Source organism: Melospiza melodia, chromosome 7, assembly GCF_035770615.1.
Source record: "Melospiza melodia melodia isolate bMelMel2 chromosome 7, bMelMel2.pri, whole genome shotgun sequence".
Taxonomy (NCBI): Eukaryota; Metazoa; Chordata; class Aves; order Passeriformes; family Passerellidae; genus Melospiza; species Melospiza melodia.
Genome location: NC_086200.1, coordinates 27,268,485 through 27,290,568, shown reverse-complemented (window position 1 = coordinate 27,290,568; position 22,084 = coordinate 27,268,485). Strand labels below are relative to the sequence as shown.

The 22,084-nt window shown below is 45.0% G+C and overlaps 1 protein-coding gene across 2 annotated transcripts in view; it reads left to right on the top strand.

The window, feature by feature from the left end:
• The first annotated feature begins 307 nt into the window (after positions 1-307).
• Positions 308-22,084, top strand: part of AP3D1 (adaptor related protein complex 3 subunit delta 1) — a 46,464-nt gene continuing 24,687 nt past the window's right edge. For both annotated transcript variants that reach the window (XM_063160854.1, XM_063160853.1), the window contains exons 1-8: positions 308-448; positions 15,779-15,874; positions 16,678-16,758; positions 17,357-17,437; positions 19,245-19,352; positions 19,693-19,822; positions 21,496-21,635; positions 21,896-21,969. In XM_063160854.1, the coding sequence (XP_063016924.1) occupies positions 353-448; positions 15,779-15,874; positions 16,678-16,758; positions 17,357-17,437; positions 19,245-19,352; positions 19,693-19,822; positions 21,496-21,635; positions 21,896-21,969 (806 nt within the window). In that variant the 5' untranslated portion in view covers positions 308-352. The remainder of the gene's footprint in view (positions 449-15,778; positions 15,875-16,677; positions 16,759-17,356; positions 17,438-19,244; positions 19,353-19,692; positions 19,823-21,495; positions 21,636-21,895; positions 21,970-22,084) is intronic.

Here is a 22,084-nt window from a genome sequence, read left to right as displayed (position 1 = left end):
CGGACGGAGTGGGCGGGGCTGGAGAGAGGCACAGCGGATCGCGTTGGCCCGGGGGCGTGGCCGGTCGCTCGGGGCGTGGCCATGCCGGGGGCGTGGCCGAGCCCTCAGCTGACCGGCCGCCATTTTGTCGGTGCCGGATCCCCAGCGCCGCCTGGAGCTGTGCCCGCGGCCGGGGTCGCCCGTGCCCGCCCGTCAGCCAGGGCAGCTCCGCCCGTGCCCTCCCGCTCCCCTCGGCATGTGAGCGCCCCGGCACCGCTGCTCTCACCCGGCTCGAGCGGCAGTAGCACCGCGGCGGCCCCCCCGGCCGGGCCCGGCCCCTCAGCCCGGCGCAGGCCCCGCCGCCGCCGCCGCCATGGCGCTGAAGATGGTGAAGGGCAGCATCGACCGTATGTTTGACAAGAACCTGCAGGACCTGGTGCGCGGCATCCGCAATCACAAGGAGGATGAGGTGAGGGGAGCCTTCCCCGCGCTCCGGCCCGGGGATGTCACCGCCGGGGCCGGGGCTGGGAAGGGAATGTTGGTTTGGGAAGGGGGAAGCGGAGTCAGAACGAGGAAGGTGACGCTGGGGTGTGGGGCAGGAGGGACAGGCTGGGTGAGAGCAGGAGAGTTAATAAGGGAGGGTCATGCTTAGTGCTTACCTTTCCATTCCGTGTCTTGTGGTGTTGCGATCTGTGATGTGCATATGGAGATATATATAAATATATCTATACACGCAAATGTATACGTGATTGTTACAGCGGAATAATATTGAGGAATTCCTTCCTCTCCAGCTCTTCAGTCACGTGCTGTAGTCAGCCAGGTATTCTTCACCCTGAAGCTGTTATACAGAAGTAAGCTCCTAATTCAGCTTTCAGACCCTTCATGTTTAGTATCTCCTGACTGAAACGTCCTTCTCTCAGAGCTTTTCTAGGCAGCAATCAGTTCTCCGTGCTGGCCTGTTATCCACTCTTGTGTGAGAAGCACGTGATCAGGAAATTAGTATAGGTGAAATAATTAGTCATCAAGAACGTGTTATGTGAGACTCCACAGTGAAGTGTCACACGGTAATTGAGAAGTAACGGGCCCCAATGTCATTTATGTTCATCTTCCAGTAACTCCTGAAGCCTGAGAAACGTTCCTAATGCTGGTCTAGCAGCTGGGCTGTGCTGGTTTGTTGGGGGTTGGCTGTGGAGTCAGTATCAGCTATCAAAAGCTGCAAAGTTGTAAACATGTAACTAAATGGAGAGCTTTACTGGGGAAACTGATCTGACTTGCTGCTGCTATTGAACTGAAACAGAAAATACAACTTCCAAAAATCTCTGTAAAGCTCCTTGTGCACAGGACACGGGGTTGTTTGGTAGTGGGCATACCTGGGAAATTTCTGTTTTTAACAGAATAGGCTGAGTTGGAAGGGAACCACCAGGATGGTTGAATCCAACTTATTTCAGCATATGTTAAATTTATGGTATTGGTTTGGTGGCAGAGGAAGGCAGGGCTGCTGTTCAGTGCCCTGAGAAATGTGGGAAACACCATGAAATAGCAACAGCAAATTTGTATGCAATTTATGAGCTTAGTGTGTTCTGCCAGAGCAGGACCTGGTGAGCAGTATTCTTATGGAGCCCCTCCAATGTGTTGTGCTGCTTTTAGTAAATCTGCTTTATTCCTTTGTGCATAGGACAGAAAGTGTTTCATCAGCTGTCAAAGCCCTGAGGATCCCTCTGGTGAAGGTCCAGGCCTTTGTGGCACCAGTTCTTTGAGAAGAATTGAATGTTCTTTCTAAAATTTTGTGACAAACAGCTTCATAAAGAGAATTAAGAACCACAATGAGCTTGTTCTAATCTGTGACAAGAAATGGTTAAAATGCATTGGCTTTGGTGCCCTGTGGAGTTAGGAAAAAACACTCCTTGGACAGTTTTGTAGGGTTCTGTGTACTTGTAGGAAGCTGTTTCTGGGGTTTGTGCACTCTGGGATTCAGTGAAGTCAGAGCAAGGTGTTGTCTCAGAACAGCTGGGTGTGATTTGCATAAAGTGATTTTAAACTCTTCTCTTTGGAGTACAAACAGTGAGATTTGGAAATAGATAACTACAGGGATAATTCCTTTTTATACCCTCACGAGCACAGCAAAAATTACAACCCAAACCAGGGTGTGTTCAGCTGATTAAGACACTGCTCTGGTAAAACCTGTGTGTTTGGGAATCCTTCAGACATTTATCTCAATTCCAGAGGGTGGCTGCAAACAGCACAGGACTGTGCCTTTTCCTGGCTCAGCTGGGGAGAGCTGTAAAGCTGCTGTTGAGCTTTTGGGTGTGGATTCAGAGCTTCCCAGGCAGTGGCCAGGGACATTGGCTAATTTTCAGGTGATGTTACAAAATCAGAATGCTGTTTTAGAGGAACTAGCTGCAAAAGTTCTTCCTCTTTTCCCTACAGTGTTTCCATTGTTCATTGTATCTGTTGAATGTTGCTCCAGTGCTGTAGTTCCACCAACATTTGTGTGTCTCAAGATAAGTGTCTGTGCCTTAGACAGACACTCTATCCTGTTCAGAAAAGCAAATTTGTTTAAAACAAACAGTGTGCTTTAGTGGGGAGGATGTTGGCTGTTGGTCTTGGCTCAACAGGAGTTTCTCCAGGAAGAGTTGTCTCTGGGAAGGAGCTCCTGTGGTTGTTAAATAGCAATGATATGAGGAGAAATGAAGGCAAGATTGTTGTTTGGACTTGTGATTTACTTGTGCTTTTTACAGGAGGTTGGTTTATTTCCATGTCTTGGGTTTTGTGTTTTGGAATTTAATCACATGGAAAAATCTGCCATCACTTATTCCCTCATGTGTCCTGGTAGATCTGAGATGGAAACTTTTATTCCTTTCCACTTCTTAGCAGGTACCCCATGAGCACATTTGGTGTTTCACAGCCCATGGAGGCTGTGCCAGTGCCTGGCACCCCAGTTCACAGTGGGTTTCTCACTGCAGCTCTTTGACAGCCCCACTGTCTTCTTGCTTGGTGGCTTTGTGTTCTTCCTCTGTTGCTGTGAGCCTCAATCTCACACCCCAGGGTGTGTCCTGAGGTCAGGGCAGGCCACATCCCTTCATTGATGTGTTTTGTGCTGCTCAGCTCATTAGAGGAGCTGGGAGTGCTGGAGGCTGCCTGGCCCTGGAGCTCCCAGCCCCTCTGAGCAGGTTAACTCCCTGTCAGAGGCATTTCCATTGTGTGATATTGGAATATGGCTCCCAGTATTCCCAGTTAGATTGTGCCTGGGCCAGTCTGACCCTCGCTGCTGGGCCAAAGGCAGCAACTGTGGTGTATCACCCCAGAGATACCTTGGCTTGCTGGAGGTTGCAGCTGGGCACTGAACAAGTCCAGGCTTGTTAGGAACCCCGTTTACCTCAGGAGGAATGGCTTCAGGCGATGGTGAAGAGAAAAAGGAGAGGATTCTGCTGGAGGGTTTAATGTGCAGGGGTTTATTCCATGGTTACAGAGGTCTGAATGTGAGCAACTGCTCCAACAGAATCCCGGCCGCATGGTCTGATCACCTTTTAAGCTCAGGGACAGGGGGAGGGGAGGTACAGGTGAGCACCAACCAGGTGAGAGGGGCAGGGTCTCAGGGGAAGATGACACCCAGACAGGCCAATGACCCCCAGGCCTGAGGGGCATCCTTTGAACTTGACCAACCACACGACGCCTTGCTGGAATGTTCAGCCTGAATGACAGGACTCACTCAGCATGGGGGCAAGGGGGAAGGGAGAAAGGTACAGGCACACCTGGGGAAGTGACCTGGAAGGCCAAAATGGGACATTACAGCACACCACAACATCGTGACCCGTTTATTTTGAGCTTAAACCCTGGAACTGAAGGGATGGATGCCCCTGAGGGTGTGGGGCAGGAGAGGGGAGGTGGTTAATGCAGTCCCTGCTCTGTGCCCCCTCCCTGTGCCCATTTCTGCTGTTCTGGGAGCTCTGGAGCTGCTGCTGGTGCTGCAGGGTCAGTGCTGTGTGCAGGGATGAGGTGGCAGAGCAGCTGAGCTCCCTCCCAGCTCTGACACGTTGTGTTTACTTTCCACCAGATGCTTTCGTTCCTGTGCTGTTTCCCAGTGCCGCTTCAAAGCCAGGCTTGATCCTACTGTGCTTTCCTGCCTTTTCACTTCCAATACCTCATTCTCTCCCTTTCTTTTGGAAAAGGGATGCTTTTGCTAATGGAAGTGGTGTTTTTCAGCAGTTATTAGGTGGTTTTGTATTCCATGAAATAACTTCTCCTGCTTTGTGCCTGCTGCTTCAGGATCTGCTCCACAGCATGCTCAGGAGAGGACTGCCTTGTACCATAGGCTGTTAAATATACTGGATTTTTGCCAAGATAATCCAAACTGATAAATTATATCTGTTCTCCTAAACGTGTAACAAGGGACAGGATATTTCTTTGATGCTGTTTGGCCCTTGCACAGTGTTTTTCATTCACAGTTAAAAGTTTGTTTTTCCCAACAAGGAAGCTCCTGTCAGATGCTGATGTGAGATGTTCCTTTAGAAAACTGAGATTATTAAGTAACAGCAACAGGTATTAATGAGTGTGCTTAGCTCATTCAGACAGTAGCCCTCTATTTCAGGTGGCTTTGATTTACTGCAGGACACTTAAGGAGAGAGAAGGGATTTCAAGAAGTCCTGTACTAAATATCTGTGCACTTCTCTTATAACATGAGAAGATTGTCCCCCTCTTTTCTCAGAAAATCTGCTGTGTGTGCCTTCATGGTTTTGGTAATTGATGCTTTCAGGAAAAATCATATTGAAAAATTCACCTTTTCCTGTCTCTGGTGTTGGGTGATAAGTGTCTCATTGCTGGTTTACTCTTAAACTGTTTCAGAAGAGTGAAAGGAGCTCTCAGTGCTGCTGGTTGGGAAAGAACTTAACTTCAGTTACTGCTATAATGCTGAATGGGAGCAGCATTGTGTGTCATGCTGTGAAATGTCTGATTTACTGTCAGCCCAGGCTTCCCAACCTGCCAGTGGCTTTGCTGCTTACTGAGTGTTACCTGAGGACAGGGCACTTGAATTGTTAAAAAAGCTTTTTCCTCTAAATAAAGGACTGCTGTGTTCCACTGCTGATTTCCAGCTTCTTCTGACACATTTTCAGATGAAATGATGTGGGGAGTTTTGAGGAATCTTTTCACATCCCAAAACTCTTCTGGGCTCAGAAGAAGGCTGAAGGCCTCCTCGTGCTGTGGCTTCTGACAGCCTGGCCTCAGCCCCTGGTGCAGTGTTGGTATTTGATGGTCAAGGACGTGGGATGGAACATAATCAGATATTGGAAAAAAGCTCCCAATATTCCCAGTTAGATTGTGTCTGGGCCAGTCTGACCCTTGCTGCTGGGCCAAAGGCAGCAACTGTGGTGTATCACCCCAGAGATACCCTGGCTTGCTGGTGGTTGCAGCTGGGCACTGAACAAGTCCAGGCTTGTTAGGAACCCCGTTTAGCTCAGGAGAAAAGCTTCAGGCGATGGTGAAGAGAAAAAGGAGAGGATTCTGCTGGAGGGTTTAATGTGCAGAGGTTTATTCCATGGTTACAGAGGTCTGAACGTGAGGAACTGCTCCAACAGAACCTCCGGTCGCATGGTCTGATTCACCTTTTAAGCTCAGGGACAGGGGGAGGGGAGGTACAGGTGAGCACCAACCAGGTGAGAGGGGCAGGGTCTCAGGGGAAGATGACACCCAGACAGGCCAATGACCCCTGGGCCTGAGTGGCATCCTTTGAACTTGACCAACCACACGACCCTTGCTGGAATGTTCAGCCTGATTGACAGGACTCACTCAGCATGGGGGCAAGGGGGAAGGGAGAGAGACATAGGCACACCTGGGGAAGTGACCTGGAAGGCCAAAATGGGACATTACAGCACACCACAACAATCAGGGAGTTTTGAGGAATGCTGAACAGCTTGTTGGTGCCTGACAGAGCAGCCCAAGTGCTGGGCACTGCAGTTCATTGATGACAGACAGCTCTTTCAGGCACTGCTGCTCCATCACTTGCTGTGTGTCACATACGTGTTGGTGTCTTTGAAGGCAGCTCATTATTCCACCCACTCCCAAGTGCATCTCCAGTTGCTATTGTTAATTCTGCCTGTGTGAATCACTGCAAAAGACAAAGTCGGAAGTAGAAACAATACACAAAGAGGGTTGGATGAGGACCTCACAGCACTTGGTGAGAAACCAGTCTGGGGCTGGCCTGCAGGGCCCAGTGTGGGTGCCCTGCCTTACCTGCTGTGTCACGGGCACAGAGGGCCTGGGGCATGGCACACGAGCCAAGATGTGGGCAATGTTCTCCTGTGATTACTGCAGGAGCAGCTGAGGCTTTGCATTAGTGCTGCCTTTCATTAGCTTCTTGCTTTCTCCTCTATTAAATATTACTTAATTGACTGTGGCTTAAGTGGGGATAATAGCTTTGTTCCCAGTCCTGAGCATTTATAGCTGCCTCTGCTGAGGGTTTGAAATGCTCCAGACAGATCTGTGCTGGCACATGTGGAGGTAAATATTGTGCCCAGGCAGGGCCAGGGGAGAGGGAAGAACTGGTACCTAAGAAATGGAGTGACCATCTACTGTTCCTTTACTGAGGCCAGGGAAAAACAGCCAGAGAAATCAAAGTGAAATATGGATACAGATTACATTTCTGCACTGTGATCAACTGCACAGAGTTGTTTATTTGGTGCTTTTTGTTGCAGATCTTTGTCCTGCTGCTGAGTGCAGAAAATGGGTTTTTTTGTGGTTTCTTGCCATCATTGTCTATGAAAGTGACTGCAAACCTCTTCCTCCACAGTGTGGGTTAGTGATGGCATTTGTGTACAGACAGCACCTTTAGGTTTTTCACTTGAAGTGTTCTTGGGAGAACATCCTGTTCCTGTGCCCTGTGAAGGGCAGCGTTACATGGCAGGCTCCAGAAGAACCAAGTCATGGGACTGGCTACAAGGCAGCATTTGTGTTCATTGGGTTATTAAAAACTGCTGATCATTCACACTGGGAAATTGAAATGCTTCATTATCTGCTAAAATCCAGGTGTCAGGAAGCATAAAAATATTTGAATAGAGTAAAAGCTGCAGAAAATAACGTTGGTGGTAGCTCAGAAAGGTGATTGAGGTGGTTTATTTGGTTTGGTTTTTTTTTTATAAGAAGCAAATGTTCGAAGTAACTGAAATAAGTGAGCCCTGTTGGACCCTGAGTGTAACTGGATATTAGAAATGTTTGGTTCCCCCCTCAGTCACTGCCCAGCAGGCTGAGCAGTTTGTAAACCTCATAGCTGAGTGCTGGTTTTTGAATTAGCTGTTTCTTTTTTGTTGTTATTTCCATCATGACCTGGTGTTCAAACCTGACAAGTTCTGCTGAGAAATCCCCGTGTTGGAAGCTGTATAAATGGAGGGAGGTGTCAATGTGGGAATGTTGAAACTTTCTTCTGGTTGGCTCAATCTGTGGCAAAGCTGTATAAAATATATTGCCTCAAGTGTTAATCAGCTTCAGCCTTGAGTGGATGTTTGTTTAGTGTGAGTGGTGTGATTGTACAGCAGGGAGGAGGTGAACAAACTTACTTTAATTATACAAATATTTGTGCTGAATTGAAGAAGTCAGGAATGGCCATGAACCATCTCTTTCATTGTCCTCCTTACCTCTCCATAACTGCACAGTGCTCACAGCTGTGCATGAATCAGTGTTGGAGCTTTGTAGTACTTTGTGTTACATTTTTATTTGGTATTAATACGTCACTAAGCATCTTTTTTTGGTTTCTGTCTGAACTACTTCAGTCATCTGAGTCTCAGCAACAATAGCTACTTTAGTTTCCCAGGAGGAAGTGCCTGCTTCCTCTGCATCCAGCAAAGCACGTGCTTTGATGAAGCCTGCCTTTATCAGAGCCTGAAAGTGCACAGAGATGTCTGCAACAACTGTAAAACTGTAAAAACACTTGCATAGCTTTTTACTCAGTGATGTAAAAATAAAACTTTGGGTACATCTTGTATTTGCAAGGATGAACACTTTTATCTGACACATCTCTCCAGCCTTAGAAGTTGTCTGCTCGGATATGGCTTAGACAGCACAGACCCCTGAGGATTGTTTAATTGCTGTGCAATTAAATTAACAAATACTGTGATCAGACTGGAGATGTGCTTATATGAAGTGACTGATCAGACTGGAGATAATTAAGGGACATCTCTAGACCCTTGCTGCTGCTGCCTGCTTGCTGATTTACTGGTATTGGGACTTGCTGGTTGCCACTTCCCTGCTTCCCAAGGTGCCAGCAGTGATCTTGGCCTTGCCCACTGGGAGGGGGCCAGGATGGCACATTTAGCTTCAGCTTCCTGCATCAGTGCCCTTCTGTGGGCATTTCAGTGTGAAATCCTGAATTGTCTGTGGGTAAACCACCAAAGAGGAGCTGTCCATGGGAGCCTGCCAGAACATCCCAGTGCTTGGAGTCACTTTGGACAAGCAGCTGCAGCTCTACAGCTTTTTCTTTCCTGCAACCCAATCTTTGTGTTCCAGCCCTGCTCAGAAGATCCTGTGTGTTTTTCTGTGGTGCCTTAAGGGGCTCTAGTGGCTGGTCTGGGGTTGGCTATCTGCCCTGAAATTGGTGCATAGAAAGCATTTCTCTGATTTTTTAGAATAAGGTTCAAAGGTTTTAACTGGCTTGTGAGTCACTTTAGGATGGATGTGTGCATGGATCATTCCAGCTCTCAGTTGGTGTGTGTAACTTCAGCAAACATTAACAAAAGGAAAAACTGTAAACCTACTTTTGCATTCCTTCCTCTGTGCTGTTTGGCCAAGGAGTCTTGTGACCTCCCTGTGCTTGTAGCAGACAAGGGGCAGTGGGTAATGCATCGTGTTTCTAATAAATAATCCAGAAGTCTGCTGCAAATGAACCAGCAGAACCTCGTGCCTCTGGTGTTGTCACTCAGAACATTGGGCTGGGACCTTAAGCCTTCCTCAGGATGAGCAAATAAATCCCTGGAAAGCTTCATGGACAAGACTAAGGCAGGTTAAAACATGTACAGCAATGTTTATCAGCAGCTGGGTGCAAGATAAGCTTGGCTTTCTGAAAATGCCTTTCAGGTTCCTGAGCCCTTTGCTGCAGCTGAGAGCCCTCAGCCCTGCTGGACTGAGGCTGTGCAAAGCCACCAGGATGAGCATTGTGCAGCTTCCCACTCACTGCTGAGCCTCTGCTCTGTTCTCAGCTGCTTGCCATGGCTTTGGTGAAGTTTCTTGTGAGGAGCATGTGTGGGAGCACATGCCTTGGAATTCTTTCTGTCCAGCTGTGGAGCAGCCTAAACAAAAGATGCTGTTGTTCATTTCAAATAGCTTTTTCTACAGTAGTTAAATAATACAGTATTTTTATGGGCATTAATGTGTAATGTGTTGATCTCTAATGCTGGGTCCTGTCGGTTTCTCGGCTTTTTAGGTGGCCTGGAAAGGCCCGGGGTGGCCTTGGACAGCCCGGCGCTTCAAAGGACGAGAAGAGACTTGTGATCTTTTCTCGGTCTCGGTGTTTATTGATTGTTTATCTAAAAGATTTTCTTTCGTCCCAACAGAGGTCTGCACGGCAGCCAGCCATGAGCACACTGAGAGCCCCCGGGGCGGTGACTTATCTTTATACTCGAAATTATGTATACAATATTTATCATTTTTCCCCAATACCTTCTACCCTTATTAACCAGTGCACCTTTAGTAATAACCAATCCCAAAGTGCCAGCATCACCACAGAAGATGGAGGCCAAGAAGAAGAAGAAGAAGAACAGGACACGCCCCAATTCCTCCATCTTACTTCTTTAGGACCCCCCTGTACAGAAATCCTAAACCCTGTGTTTTACACTCTAATTAACCCATCCCTTCACCATTCACCCCAGTGAAATCCTCCCATCCTCATACAGGTGTCGTCTCCCGTGTGGGATCAAAGTCCAGCCACCAGACACTTCTGGCAACATTCCAGGACTCCCGAGCCCCCCAAGGGTGGTCTCGGCCACTCTGCACATCAGTCCTGAGGTGCTGAGATCCCACAGTGTCCAAGTCAGTAGAAAGCAGCACATTTTGCCTTTAATGCCCTTGTCTGTTACTTCAGTTGATTCATTCCATACTGTGCAGGTACTGCAAACACCAGAAGTGTTCTCTGACTGGTTCAGTGCTGTTTGACATCCAGTGCTGCATTTGGGGCTTTGAGAGAAGCCTTACAAGTGATAAATATTTCCTCCCAACCTTCCTTCCAAGGCAGCTGATCTGTGCTGTGAATGGGCTCTGCTGCCTGGAGCACGAACAGCTCTGGAAGTTCCTTCACCTCCTCAGGTGTTCTGGGGTGTGAGTGCCTTTGGTGCTGAGCATGGTGGTTGTGTTGGGAAGTTGCAGCAGTGGGCACCTCCCTCTCATGTGAGACCATCATGTGCTTGTGCTCAGTGTGATCTCATGGAGTTTGTCTCAAAGTCCTACCAAAAATTGTTAAATCCTACAATGCTTAAAACAGAAGAAATGTTACATTTTGTGCTTATTTCTTTTTATGTTCCCAAGTATTCAAAACATTTCTGTTTCACCATGGTGTGGTTTCAGACATATCAGAAAAATATCTTGTTCCATGTGGAACTGTTAATAAATAATTAACAGTTAATAAATAATTCTTAATAAATAATTATTTCCTTAAAACACTGTATTTAACTCTGTAAGTGCCAGAGAAATAACAACCGTGTTCACTGACATTTTACTCTTTCATGTGGATGGAAGCGCTTGGATGTTGCACTGATAGGTTTGAAACTCAGATCAAGTGAATTTGGTTTGCTGGGCTGCAACCCAAAGTGGTATGAATGGGAGTTTGCCTCCTCTTGAGTTTAGAAGGTGGATTTGGTTGAGATGAAAATGAAAATACAGCTTCTTAAAGACTACAGGAAATGAGTAGTTTACATGATTAAACTTAATGTCAAGGTTCTGCAGTGATCTTCATCCCAATCATTGGTGTGTTCCTTCCTGCCAGGTAATCACAGCAAGTACAGCATGGAGAATCACATTTGTTGGGAATGTAATTGTTGTACAGATTAAGGACTTTCTTAAACTTCACATACTGCTTGCTTGAGAAAGAAAAGTGTTTTGTGAGCATCTCTGAAATTGTCAGCAAACCCCAAGTTCTGTCTTGTCTTGGAATAAAGCTTTAGTGTTTTTCAAAGTTAAGTCAAAGAATATGGCTGGGAAATGAAAACTCCTATAAAATGGCATTTTTGGCTTCTTACCATGACCCACTCTGCCCTTCCTCCTTCCATTTCAGAGAGACTGTGTATTTGATCATGATGCCTTCTTTCTTATTTTAGCCACTCACATTCATTTAAATGCACATATTTTCTAGGTGAGATCTTGGAATTCTTGAGGAATTTGGGCTTGTTTTAAAAAACAGCTCGTGTATTTTGTTAATGGATATAAAACACTCCAGCATCTCATTGGTGACATACTTGGAGAGATGCAGCTGTGGCTGTGCTGTTCCCACAGCTCTGCTGGGTGCTCCCTGCTCACATCTGCAGGCTGCACTTGGGTTTTAGCTGGGCTGCTCCAGGCGTGTTCCTGTAATGCTCCTTGGCAGAGAGAACAATTACCAGAGTGGTTGCTATAGCATTTCATTAAGGAGCCTTTCCACCGAGCCAGGGAAGGCTCCTTTCCCTCTTGGCAGCAATAAAAGAGCCTCACCTCCTTGTCTGCTGCTCCCAGAGCCTTCAGCTCTGCCCCTGCTCCCACTCTTCCTCCTGAGAGGGTTCCTGAGCATTGCCTGGCCCCCTCAGAGCCATCAGGCTGGGCACACACAGGTCTGTGAGTGTTGGGGCTTGGAAATGCTCCTCAGTCCACTGGCCAGGATGTGTGAGCCATCAACACAAAACTGCAAATTGTACTGTCACAGGATTAGTGAGGAATTAATAGCTGAGAAATAAATTGATATTGTAATGAGTACTGGGAGCATAAATGAACTCTGGGCACTGCTGAGGCCCTGCCTTGAATCCTGGGGTTAGAGTTGGGCCCCTCATGATAAGAAAGACATTGAAGGGCTGGAGTGTGTCCAGAGCAGGATCTGGAGCACAAATATGATGAGGAGGAGCTGGGGAGGCTCAGCCTGAAGAAAAGGAGGCTCAGGGGGGACCTTGTGGCTCTGCACAGCTCCTGCCAGGAGGGGACAGCCAGGGGGGATCAGGCTCTGCTCTCAGGAACAGGCACATGGCAGGAGGAAACTGCTTCATTCAGGCTGTACCAGGTGAGGTTTAGATTGGATATTAGGAAAAATTGCTTCATAGAAGGGGTGGTCAGGCATTGGAAGGGGCTGCCCAGGGCAGTGGTGGAGTCACCATCCCTGGAAGTGTTCAGAAAACCGTGTGGATGTGGCATCTGGGGCATGTTTGAGTGATGAACATGGCACTGCTGCACTAACAACTGCTGAACTTGTTGATCCTTGAGGGCTTTTCCAACCTCAGTGATTCTGTGATTCATGGGACCTCAAAAGCATTTAAGGAAAAACAGAGCTACTTATATCCTGGGAAAGATTTGGTTTTAATTACCACACTAGGAAATTCCTATATTAGAAGCATTTATGCAAAGACATAATCGGTGCTGGGCAAGATACCCAGATTTTTTTGCTGTGTCAGTATGTAAATGTTAAAGGTTTTTTTTCTTCCAAGTATTTAGGCCTTGTTGAGTGACTGGAATTTTTTTCATTGCATTAGGGGGTTGTTCTCTCTTTTGCTGTGTGGTGTGACCCCACTGAGCAGCAGTGGGGGCTGTGGGTATGGGTCAGTGCCCAGTGCTGTGCCCAGGTCAGGGTTCCACAGCCAGAGCCTCACTGAGGATCTGCTCCCACCTCCAGGTTCCCTCCCAGCTCTGTGGGTGTGAGATGTGGCAGCAGATCAGGCTGGGTGTGGTGCTTGCCTTTCAGATTTAGGATGGAGACTGCACAGATCAGATTTCCTCATATTGCTCATTCATGGCAGTGCCACTCCACAGGATTAACAAAAAGTTAATACCTGCTGATCCTGTAAAGCTTTCTATTTATAGTGCCTGTCATTCCTTGGAGTGTTTTGGGATTTGAAGTACAGCTGTTTCAGAAGGACTTCTTTCTGCTCTCTCTAATCCCCTTTTTCAGTTGCAGATCTGATGCTGAGTTCTGTAATGTGCTTTTCCAGAAGCTGAACTCACTGGTGGGCAGGAATTTACCTGTGGGACTTTGGGGCTGGTGACTCTGGAGCCTTGTTCAGCTGTGCCAGGCTGGGCACTACTGAACTTCCCTGTGCTCTGTTTTTTCCACCTCTCCTGCTCACACAGTTTGTGCTCAACTCTGAAGAGGTTGCCAGAAGATTAAGCTGATGTTTGAATAGTGTGGGGATAGATGCAGTGGGAAATGAGTGAGGCTTTTGGTTATGGATGTAAAGACTGAGAACCTGTCTGTGTGTCCTTCTGCCTTGAGAGCCATCACTGGCAACAAGATACACACATGGAGGATTCTGTGACACTGTTCCAGTGTGCTCTTCTGGGAGCATAAAATATTCAAGGCCAAGTACAATATATTTGTGGATCAGTTGCATGTTGTGTAAGTCACTCTTCCAGCATTTTTAATGAAGTATTTCTTTTCTACCCTCAAAAGGGTTTTTTAGTTTATACTCAAGAGTTTAAACTTCCCATGTGAGTTGTCAGGACTTGAATCACTCTCAGGTGAAGGTTTACAATCCCAAATCTGTTTCTGGGTAAAGTCCCCTGGATACTGTGTTGTTAAGTGTTTGGGGGTGATGCTCTCTGCAGTTTTGGCAGATGTGATCCACTCACCTGTATCCAGGAGAACAGAAGGGATCTGTGTACAGGAAAGGGTTGTTTGGTGCTTACAGTGCCCTCCTTCAACATGAGAATTCCCACTGTAAGGATGGTATTTCTATCCAAACACAGGCATTTAGGAACAACTTAAATTCATTCATCTGTGTGCTGAGCCCCCCCAGCTGTGCCAGGCTGGCTCAGAGCAGAGGGGCTCCAGCCCTGGCAGCATCTCCGTGGCTCCTCTGGCCTGGCTGCAGCAGCCCCACGTCCTCCTGCTGCTGTTGCCCAGGGCTGGGGCAGCTCTGCAGGTGGGGTCTGAGCTGAGCCCAGGGGCAGAGGGGCAGAATCCCCCCCTGCCCTGCTGCCCACGCTGGGGCTCAGCCCAGCACAGGGGGGGTTTCTGGGGCAGCCTGAGCCCCTCACCCACCAACAGCCCAAGTCCTTCCCCCAGGGCTGATTTCCATCCATAGCACCAAACTTTTGTGACTTGCATTGTGTCACTCCAGGACTGTGACAGTGTTCACAGAGGTCTCAGGTTGAGGGAAGAGATGAAAATCTGACTCCATGTTTCAGAAGGCTTGATTTATTATTTTGTGATATATATTATATTAAAACTATACTAAAAGAATAGAAGAAAAGGTTTCATCAGAAGGCTAGCTAAGAATAGAATAAGAAAGAATGATAACAAAAGTTTGTCTCAACTCTCTGTCCGAGCCAGCTCACTGTGATTGGCCATTAATTACAAACAAGCCCATGAGGCCAATCCCAGATGCACCTGTTGCATTCCACAGCAGCAGATAATCAATGTTTACATTTTGTTCCTGAGGCCTGTCAGCTTCTCAGGAGAAAAAAATCCTAAGGAAAGGATTTTTCATTAAAAGCTGTCTGTGACACAGGACATTTATAAAAGACTAAAAAATGGTTGTATTAATACACAAAAATTAGTGTACAGGGAAAAAATACTGATTAAAGTCAGGCCACTAGACACTTGTATGCTGAAAATATCATTTTGGAGGAAGGTGGTGGTATTCAGGCAGGGATTAGGTAATCCAGTTCTGACCTGGTTCCTCTGGCAGCTAGGAATGTGAAATACCCTGCTGCATGCATGGCTTTGAAAAGAGAGATTATTTCTTTGCATTTAAATTTTCATTATTCCTGTAGCAGCTGCTTTCAGTATTAAAATAATAATTAATTGTGAACTGGAAGAATCTTTGGCTGAGCAAATTCTGTGAATAAAGTAAAATCTGTACAGATAATTTTAAATCACATGTTTGCCACATCCTTCCCACAAGCACAGATGTGATTGCTTGGAAAGATGTGAAACACCAATATTTAAATGTAAACATTGTGACATTTGGCTCTTTGAATTGCTGAGGGATTCATAGAAATAACTGTTATTTATCAAAATGTGTAAATGGCAAAAGGGCTCATGGAAGTTGAGAACCAGAGAGGGGGTTTGTGATTTTCCATGGGGGTTTCCGTGGCTGGGGGGTTCAGAAAGCACCAGTGTCCCTTCCAAGGTTTGTGTTGTGTCCCTGTGTTGTGGGTGTGCACCCACAGTGTCATCATTGGCAGCAGGTCCAAAAGGGGGTGTTTTCATCAGTCCCCTTTGATTTGTGGGCTGTTAGCCATGTGTGACAGTTTGTCCTTGTCACCACTGAGCGGGTGTTCTCTGACGTCCCTCTGCAGGCAGTGATTTCCAGCTGTGGTGAACTCTGGGTTTGTGCAGACCTCTGCCTACTCAGTCTCCATTGAACAACTTCATGTTTGCAGATTTTTGAATCTAGAGCTTTGGAGTGAGTGGTGGAATTGTGAGGGAGAGCAGAAGGGACAACCACCAAAGAAACATCTCATACTTTTGGTTTTGTAACAGAATTGTGGTGGTTTTTTTAATAAGCAATTGTGTCAGAATTAAGTGCTTACTAAATTGTGTGTGTGATTGATATTTGCAAATGGAGTTCTGCTGCTTCTCCCCACCAACGTGCTGGAAATTTGAGAAACTGGTGGAGGAGCTCAAATTTTTGTTTGCTTTCCTCAGGCAAAATACATCTCTCAGTGCATCGACGAGATCAAGCAGGAGCTGAAGCAGGACAACATCGCAGTGAAGGCAAACGCAGTCTGCAAACTGACCTATGTAAGTGCCTGCTGGGCTCCCCTGCAACTGCAGCTGCATTTTGTTCTTTCCTGCTGATTTGGAGCCAGCCCTGCCTCTGGGTGCCTGCTCTGCCTCCCTGCTCTAAGTGCAGCCTGTGGGGATGCCACTGCCCCAGCTCTGACGTCAGAGGCTGCAGTTCCTGCTCTGTTTGGTACAACTGGATTTAATTGTGATGGGGCAGGAAATGAGTCTCATTTAAAGCAAACAAGTTAAAAGAAATTGTTTTCAGCTGGATTGGTTCTTATGGTATAGTGACATGAGCACTTGAAACTGGGTTTGTTTCTCTTTGCTCGGTCCTTTGTTGACAAGGCGAAGACAGAAATTTTGGTAAAGATTTTTTTGTGGCTCTTATGGTTTTTATTAAAAGAAAATCAGGAAGAAACCCACTCACACCAGTGCTTATATAACTGCATATTATAGAATCACAGAATGATTTGGATTTGAAGAGACCTTAAAGCTCATCCTCCTGCCATGGCAGGGACACCTTCCACTGTCCCAGGGTGCTCCAACCCCCATCCAGCTTAACCTTGGGCACTGCCAGGGATCCAGGGGCAGCCACAGCTGCTTTGGACAGCCTGGAACTGATGCAAACTGTTGGAAAGTTGTGATGTCTTTCACTTACTGTGGGTGGTGCAGTGCTGAGTGGTACATTGCTCATAAACCTGTGATGCCTGCAGTTTCATTTTCAGACTCCTGTTGCATCTTTGATTTTGAGACATGTCTTGACCTATTTCCTTGAGTCTCTTTATTTCAGAAGTTTATCTTGGCTTCTCTGCTCACAGTTACAGATGCTGGGCTATGACATCAGTTGGGCTGCTTTCAACATTATTGAAGTTATGAGTGCTTCCAAGTTTACATTCAAGGTGAGCTCTCTGTAAATGCAGCTGTCCTGGCCAAGCTGTCAGATACCCTTTGTGAAAAGCCAGGGTCATTTTATGTGAAAACCACCTGAGATTCTTAGTACCAAGCATTTTTTGTTCTCTAATAGCTTTAAAATTTTTCTTGAGAGATTTGTTTTATGTTCTGTTGCAGACCTTTTTCACCAAACATGGTGGAATGTTGCTTCCTAAGAAATTATTCCCTAATGGGGCTTTATAGCTGAAACTCAGGAGTCAACACAAACAAAATAATTGTAGTAGCCAATCCTACCTTATTTCTGCAGCTTTGTGGTCACTGAACTGTGGTGTAACAAAATAGAGAAGGTGGAGGTGGTTTTATTATCCCTAAGACAGATAAATGATCAGAAGAACATTACTTGTCTGAACTTTCTCTTTTTTGATATAAACCCCCTTTTCTAGGGGGGTTTTTCATCACCTACTCATTCACCTTTTTAATATTGCTTATAAAACCTACTCATTCACCTTTTTAATATTCCTTATAGAGCCACCAGTTGTTTTCCACCTAAACATTGTCTAAATTGACTTTAAAACCAAACCTTGTTTTCCTCCTTGCCTTTCCCAGCGCATTGGTTACCTGGCTGCCTCCCAGTGCTTTCATGAAGGGACTGATGTCATTATGCTGACAACTAATCAGATCAGAAAGGTAAATGTTCAGTTCTTCATTTCTTCTTGCACTCTCACATCTGCACTGAGTATTTCTCCATGAGGAATACAGAGGTGTTGCAGTAGAATTCCTGATTTGCAGTTTCCTGTTGTTCCACAAGCAGAGGGATTAATGAAACACTCAGGAGCTGTGCACATCCCTCCCTGTGCTGTCTCAAACCAGCTCTGTGTTTGTTCAGCACAGAGAATGGGGACGAAATGACTTTACTGGTCTCTAGGCAGTGCTTATAAGAATGTAACAGGCAGGAAAAATGTCCCCATTCCTGAAGTAAAATGAGCAGTGGCTCAGGAGTGACATGGCTCCACAGCACTTCTACTTGTGAGGGATCTTTTTGTCTGTAATTCCACATCAGACTTTGTCTTCTCTGGCAGAATTGGGTGTAAAAATGCTGAGGAAAGTATGGAAAGTTTTGTTCTGTATTCATGTACCCACATGTGCATTCATTTTCATAGAGTTTGATCATTTGGAGTTACTGGTTTGCAGCATTGTTTTCCCATTCTTGAAGTTACAGATATTTTTTTTAAGTGCTTAACTTTCATTTTTTAAGTATCACTGCTTTAAAACTTGACTGATCCAGTACAAGATCTGCCTACATTTTTACCATCTGAGGAACCAAAATGTGTTTTCCTTGCTTAAAAAAGAGCAGTGGGATGTTAGCCAGTATCTTCCTAAACAACTAGTGCTTTTCCCTTTATCTTTTGAACTATTCTGTGCTGAATGGGAATATCTATTGTCTTCATTATGGACTCTTTATTTTACTGAATTTCAGTCACTTACTGGCTACTTTCACTTTATGCTCAAGTTTTTACATAAAAGATAAAATCTCTTCATGCCTTTTCATGTTTCATTGATCCAACAACTTGAGATTTGAAGGATTTATCAGTTCTAAAAATACACTAGAGCCAGGATTGCAGTTTTTTGCTCCTTAAGAAGTAGATTGCATTATCCTCAAAGTAGACTCTAATTTCCCACCACCTGCAGCAGGTTTTTAAATGAGATGTAAATGGCACAGAACCCCAAAGGCCTGACTATGTTTAGCTCTCCTGAAGCAGCTTCAGTATCCATGTGAATCTGGACTCTTAATTCAGCAGTCCATGTGGGAATGCTCTGTGCAGCTTCTTCATGTTTGTGTTTCCTGATACACAATTTATAGTCTGTACTTGAACTTACTCATAGATTAATTTTACTATGGGTGACTTAAGCTTAGGAAGACCTGAAAGAGTATGGAGGGCTGGGTAGGATGACTACAAATAGATCCAAGAGACCTTGACCAATAAATGTGTTCCACACACAAATTGTGTCCTGTCTTTGTGGACTGGAAGTTGTGGTGCTGCCAGCAGCTCAGGAGAAAAATAATCTCATTTCTCTGCTAGATTAAGGTGGAACTCTACTCACCAAGAGTGCTTGTTCCCAGTGAAGTTGACATTTGGAATTGGACTTAGCAGGGTTAGTGTTTAATACCAGTTTTTTAGCACTTTAAATGTGTTTGTAATAAGTACTGAGTGTTTCAAAACGATTTCCATTCCCAAAACACCACCAAGGTATGATCACTCTGATCACTTTTATGTTGCAGTCATCCATCTCTTGTTTAATTATGGTTCTTTGTGCCCATTATTAAACCCCAGGCTGGCTGTAGTTTAGCAGGTGTTAGTAGTTGATAGATAAATATTCCCATGAAGAAGAAGCTCTGCTTCATTTATGTTGATTGAATAAAATTAGTCTGAGGAAGTTGTTTCTTGACATTCTGTGTGATCTTAAATTTTTGAGCGTGTTTCTCTTTTTTCAGGATCTGAGTAGCCCTAACCAGTATGATACTGGAGTTGCACTGACTGGCTTGTCCTGTTTTGTTACTCCAGATCTTGCCAGGGACTTGGCAAATGACATCATGACATTGGTGAGTTCTTAAGGTTGAAATAACTTTATAATTACAGAATGTTAAGTTATTAAAAACTGGTAAATATCTTTAATTCAGAACTGATAAATTTAGAATGTGAAACCTGCTGCTTCGTTCTTGTGGGGTTCTGGGGAGCTTTTACAGATCTTAGCTAGGTCTAGAGGATCATTTTGAAATACATTCATTAGTTCTGGTGATAAACAACAACATTTTGCTCTTGCCTCAAAGCTGAGTTTTCAAAAAGCAGTTGAGTCTCCCAGGAAGAGCTTTGGTGACAGTAGTGTGAGCCCAGGAGCTCACAGATGTGCTCAGAGCCTGACTGCAGTTGTTTCCTTCCCAGATGTCTCACACAAAGCCTTACATCAGGAAGAAGGCAGTGTTAATCATGTACAAAGTTTTTTTGAAGTACCCTGAGTCCCTCCGTCCTGCATTTCCTCGCCTTAAAGAGAAACTTGAAGATCCAGATCCCGGTGAGTGAATTTTAGTGAATTCCTTCTGATCTCACATGTAGAGATCCATGTACTTGTGGAGCTGGTGGAGAAAAGAGTGCATGAAAAACGCTGTAATCATCTGTTGGGCACTGACTCCCCTGTCTCAGGGTAGGTGAGCATAGGAGAGTTTTGATGGGTGTTGCCATATTAAAAATACATTCTTTAAAATGTCCATTTCTTCAAACCCACAGCTACTGAAAGTATATCATTGGGTTAAACCTTAATGGACAAAGCAGCTTAAAGTTTCCTGTTTTGTTGTTGAACTTGGCTATTGAAAATATTTCAGTTGATTTCAGAGTTTGGGGTTCTGGTTTTGTTACTACTTGTGCCTTTTTAGCAAGCTGCAAATGTTGACTTGCAGTTAAAATTATTTAACATGCCTTAGTATATTTTTTATTTATTTGGGTCTAGACTGCTCTTTGGGCTCCTCAGGACTGTTGTCAGTGCAGCAGCAGCACAGGAAGTCTGCCATTGCTCAGTATCATATTCACATTTTTGCTCAGTCTTTAGGAGGTGCTGGTGCTCCCTCACTGCACCAAAACACTTATTTTAGGAATTCTGTGTGTGGTATGTATTTGATCTTCACTTGATTTGTATCTGCAATTACAGGGAGAAATTTAATTGCATTTCCCAACTGTTTTATTGTGGCCATGGAATATTTATCTTCCAGGGACAATGTTATTAAAGAAAGCAAAATCCCTCACCTGCAGAGAGAGGAAGAAATTGCCTGTTGAACTTTGTGGAGTGAAGGATTTCTCTGTGCTGGGACACCCAGCCTGTCTAGACTAAAACATTCCAAACTGACAACAACCCCTGTCAGGGGCTGAGCAATGAGAAGGGAGTGAATGTGTCCAGTCAGATTGCTTAAGGAATTATTTCTGTTTTGTATTTAAACATTTTTAAATAATACATATTTTATTGGGCTTGCAAGGGTCTTTCAGGGCGAGAGAGATAGACAAGAATCTTGACTCTATGATCAGAAAGCTGGATTTATTAATTTATGATATATGTTACATTATGACTACACTAAAAGGAATAGAGAGAGAAGTTCAGAAGCTGCTAAGCTAAGAATTGAGTAGGAATCAATAAACAAGGGAGTTCTCTCTGATACTGTCTCAGAGAAAGCTTGTCTTTGATTGGCTCTTAATTGTACACGAGCAACATGGACTAATTACAGGTGCACCTGTTACATTCCACAGCAGCAGACAACTGTTTACATTCTCTTTCTGGGGCCTCAGCTTCCCAGAAGAAGGAAAAATCCTAAAGAAAGGATTTTCCACAAAAGATGTCTGTGACATACATATCAGAGAAGTCAGGAGTGATTGGAAACTTTCTGCTGGCTGATTATTGATTGTGTTGTCTGTGTTCCACAGCCCAGGGCAGGGACGTGGCAGTGTGCTGTTTTTTCTCATGCTGGACCAAAGCAGATACCTGGCTTGCTGCTCTATTAGAAAATAGCCAGAATTAAATAAAACCCTTTCTCAGTTTTTGCATCCCTGTATTTACTGCCTCAGGCTTGGCAATGAGGCCAAACCATTGCACACACAGGTCTGAAGCTTCAGCTGCTTTTGCTGTGGGGGTTGTGCACCAGAAACTTCAATAACAATGAAGGCATTGATGAGATTTGTGCTTCTCCCTCCTGTTTGGCCCAGGTGTGCAGTCTGCTGCAGTAAATGTGATTTGTGAGCTGGCTCGACGCAATCCCAAGAATTACCTTTCCCTTGCTCCCCTCTTCTTCAAGCTGATGACGTCGTCAACCAATAATTGGGTTCTCATTAAAATTATAAAACTGGCAAGTATTCTGCTTCTTGTTTACAAGATTAAAGTTCTCATTAAATTACCTTGGGTGTGAAAATGGATTTCTTGCTGGGAGGCATAGTTACCATTCAATCTGAATAAAAAGAAACCAGGAATATCTTCTAATGTTTGAATGTAACCAAAGAGAAAAATATGTTAATATAGCTTGGTTTAAATACAGTGAGCTGCAATTTACATAATGTTTTGAAGCTGTTGAAAAGCAGCTATTAACTCACTTTTCTTCTTATTGAATAGTTTGGTGCTCTTACTCCATTAGAACCAAGACTGGGAAAGAAACTGATTGAGCCCCTGACCAACCTCATCCACAGGTTTGTGTGACACATCCTGCTGGGGGAGGCCTGGTGGGTGGGTCAGTAGCTGGGGTGATAATACATTTTATCATTTTTTATTGACTTTTGGTATATTGGTTTCAAGTATCAAAAG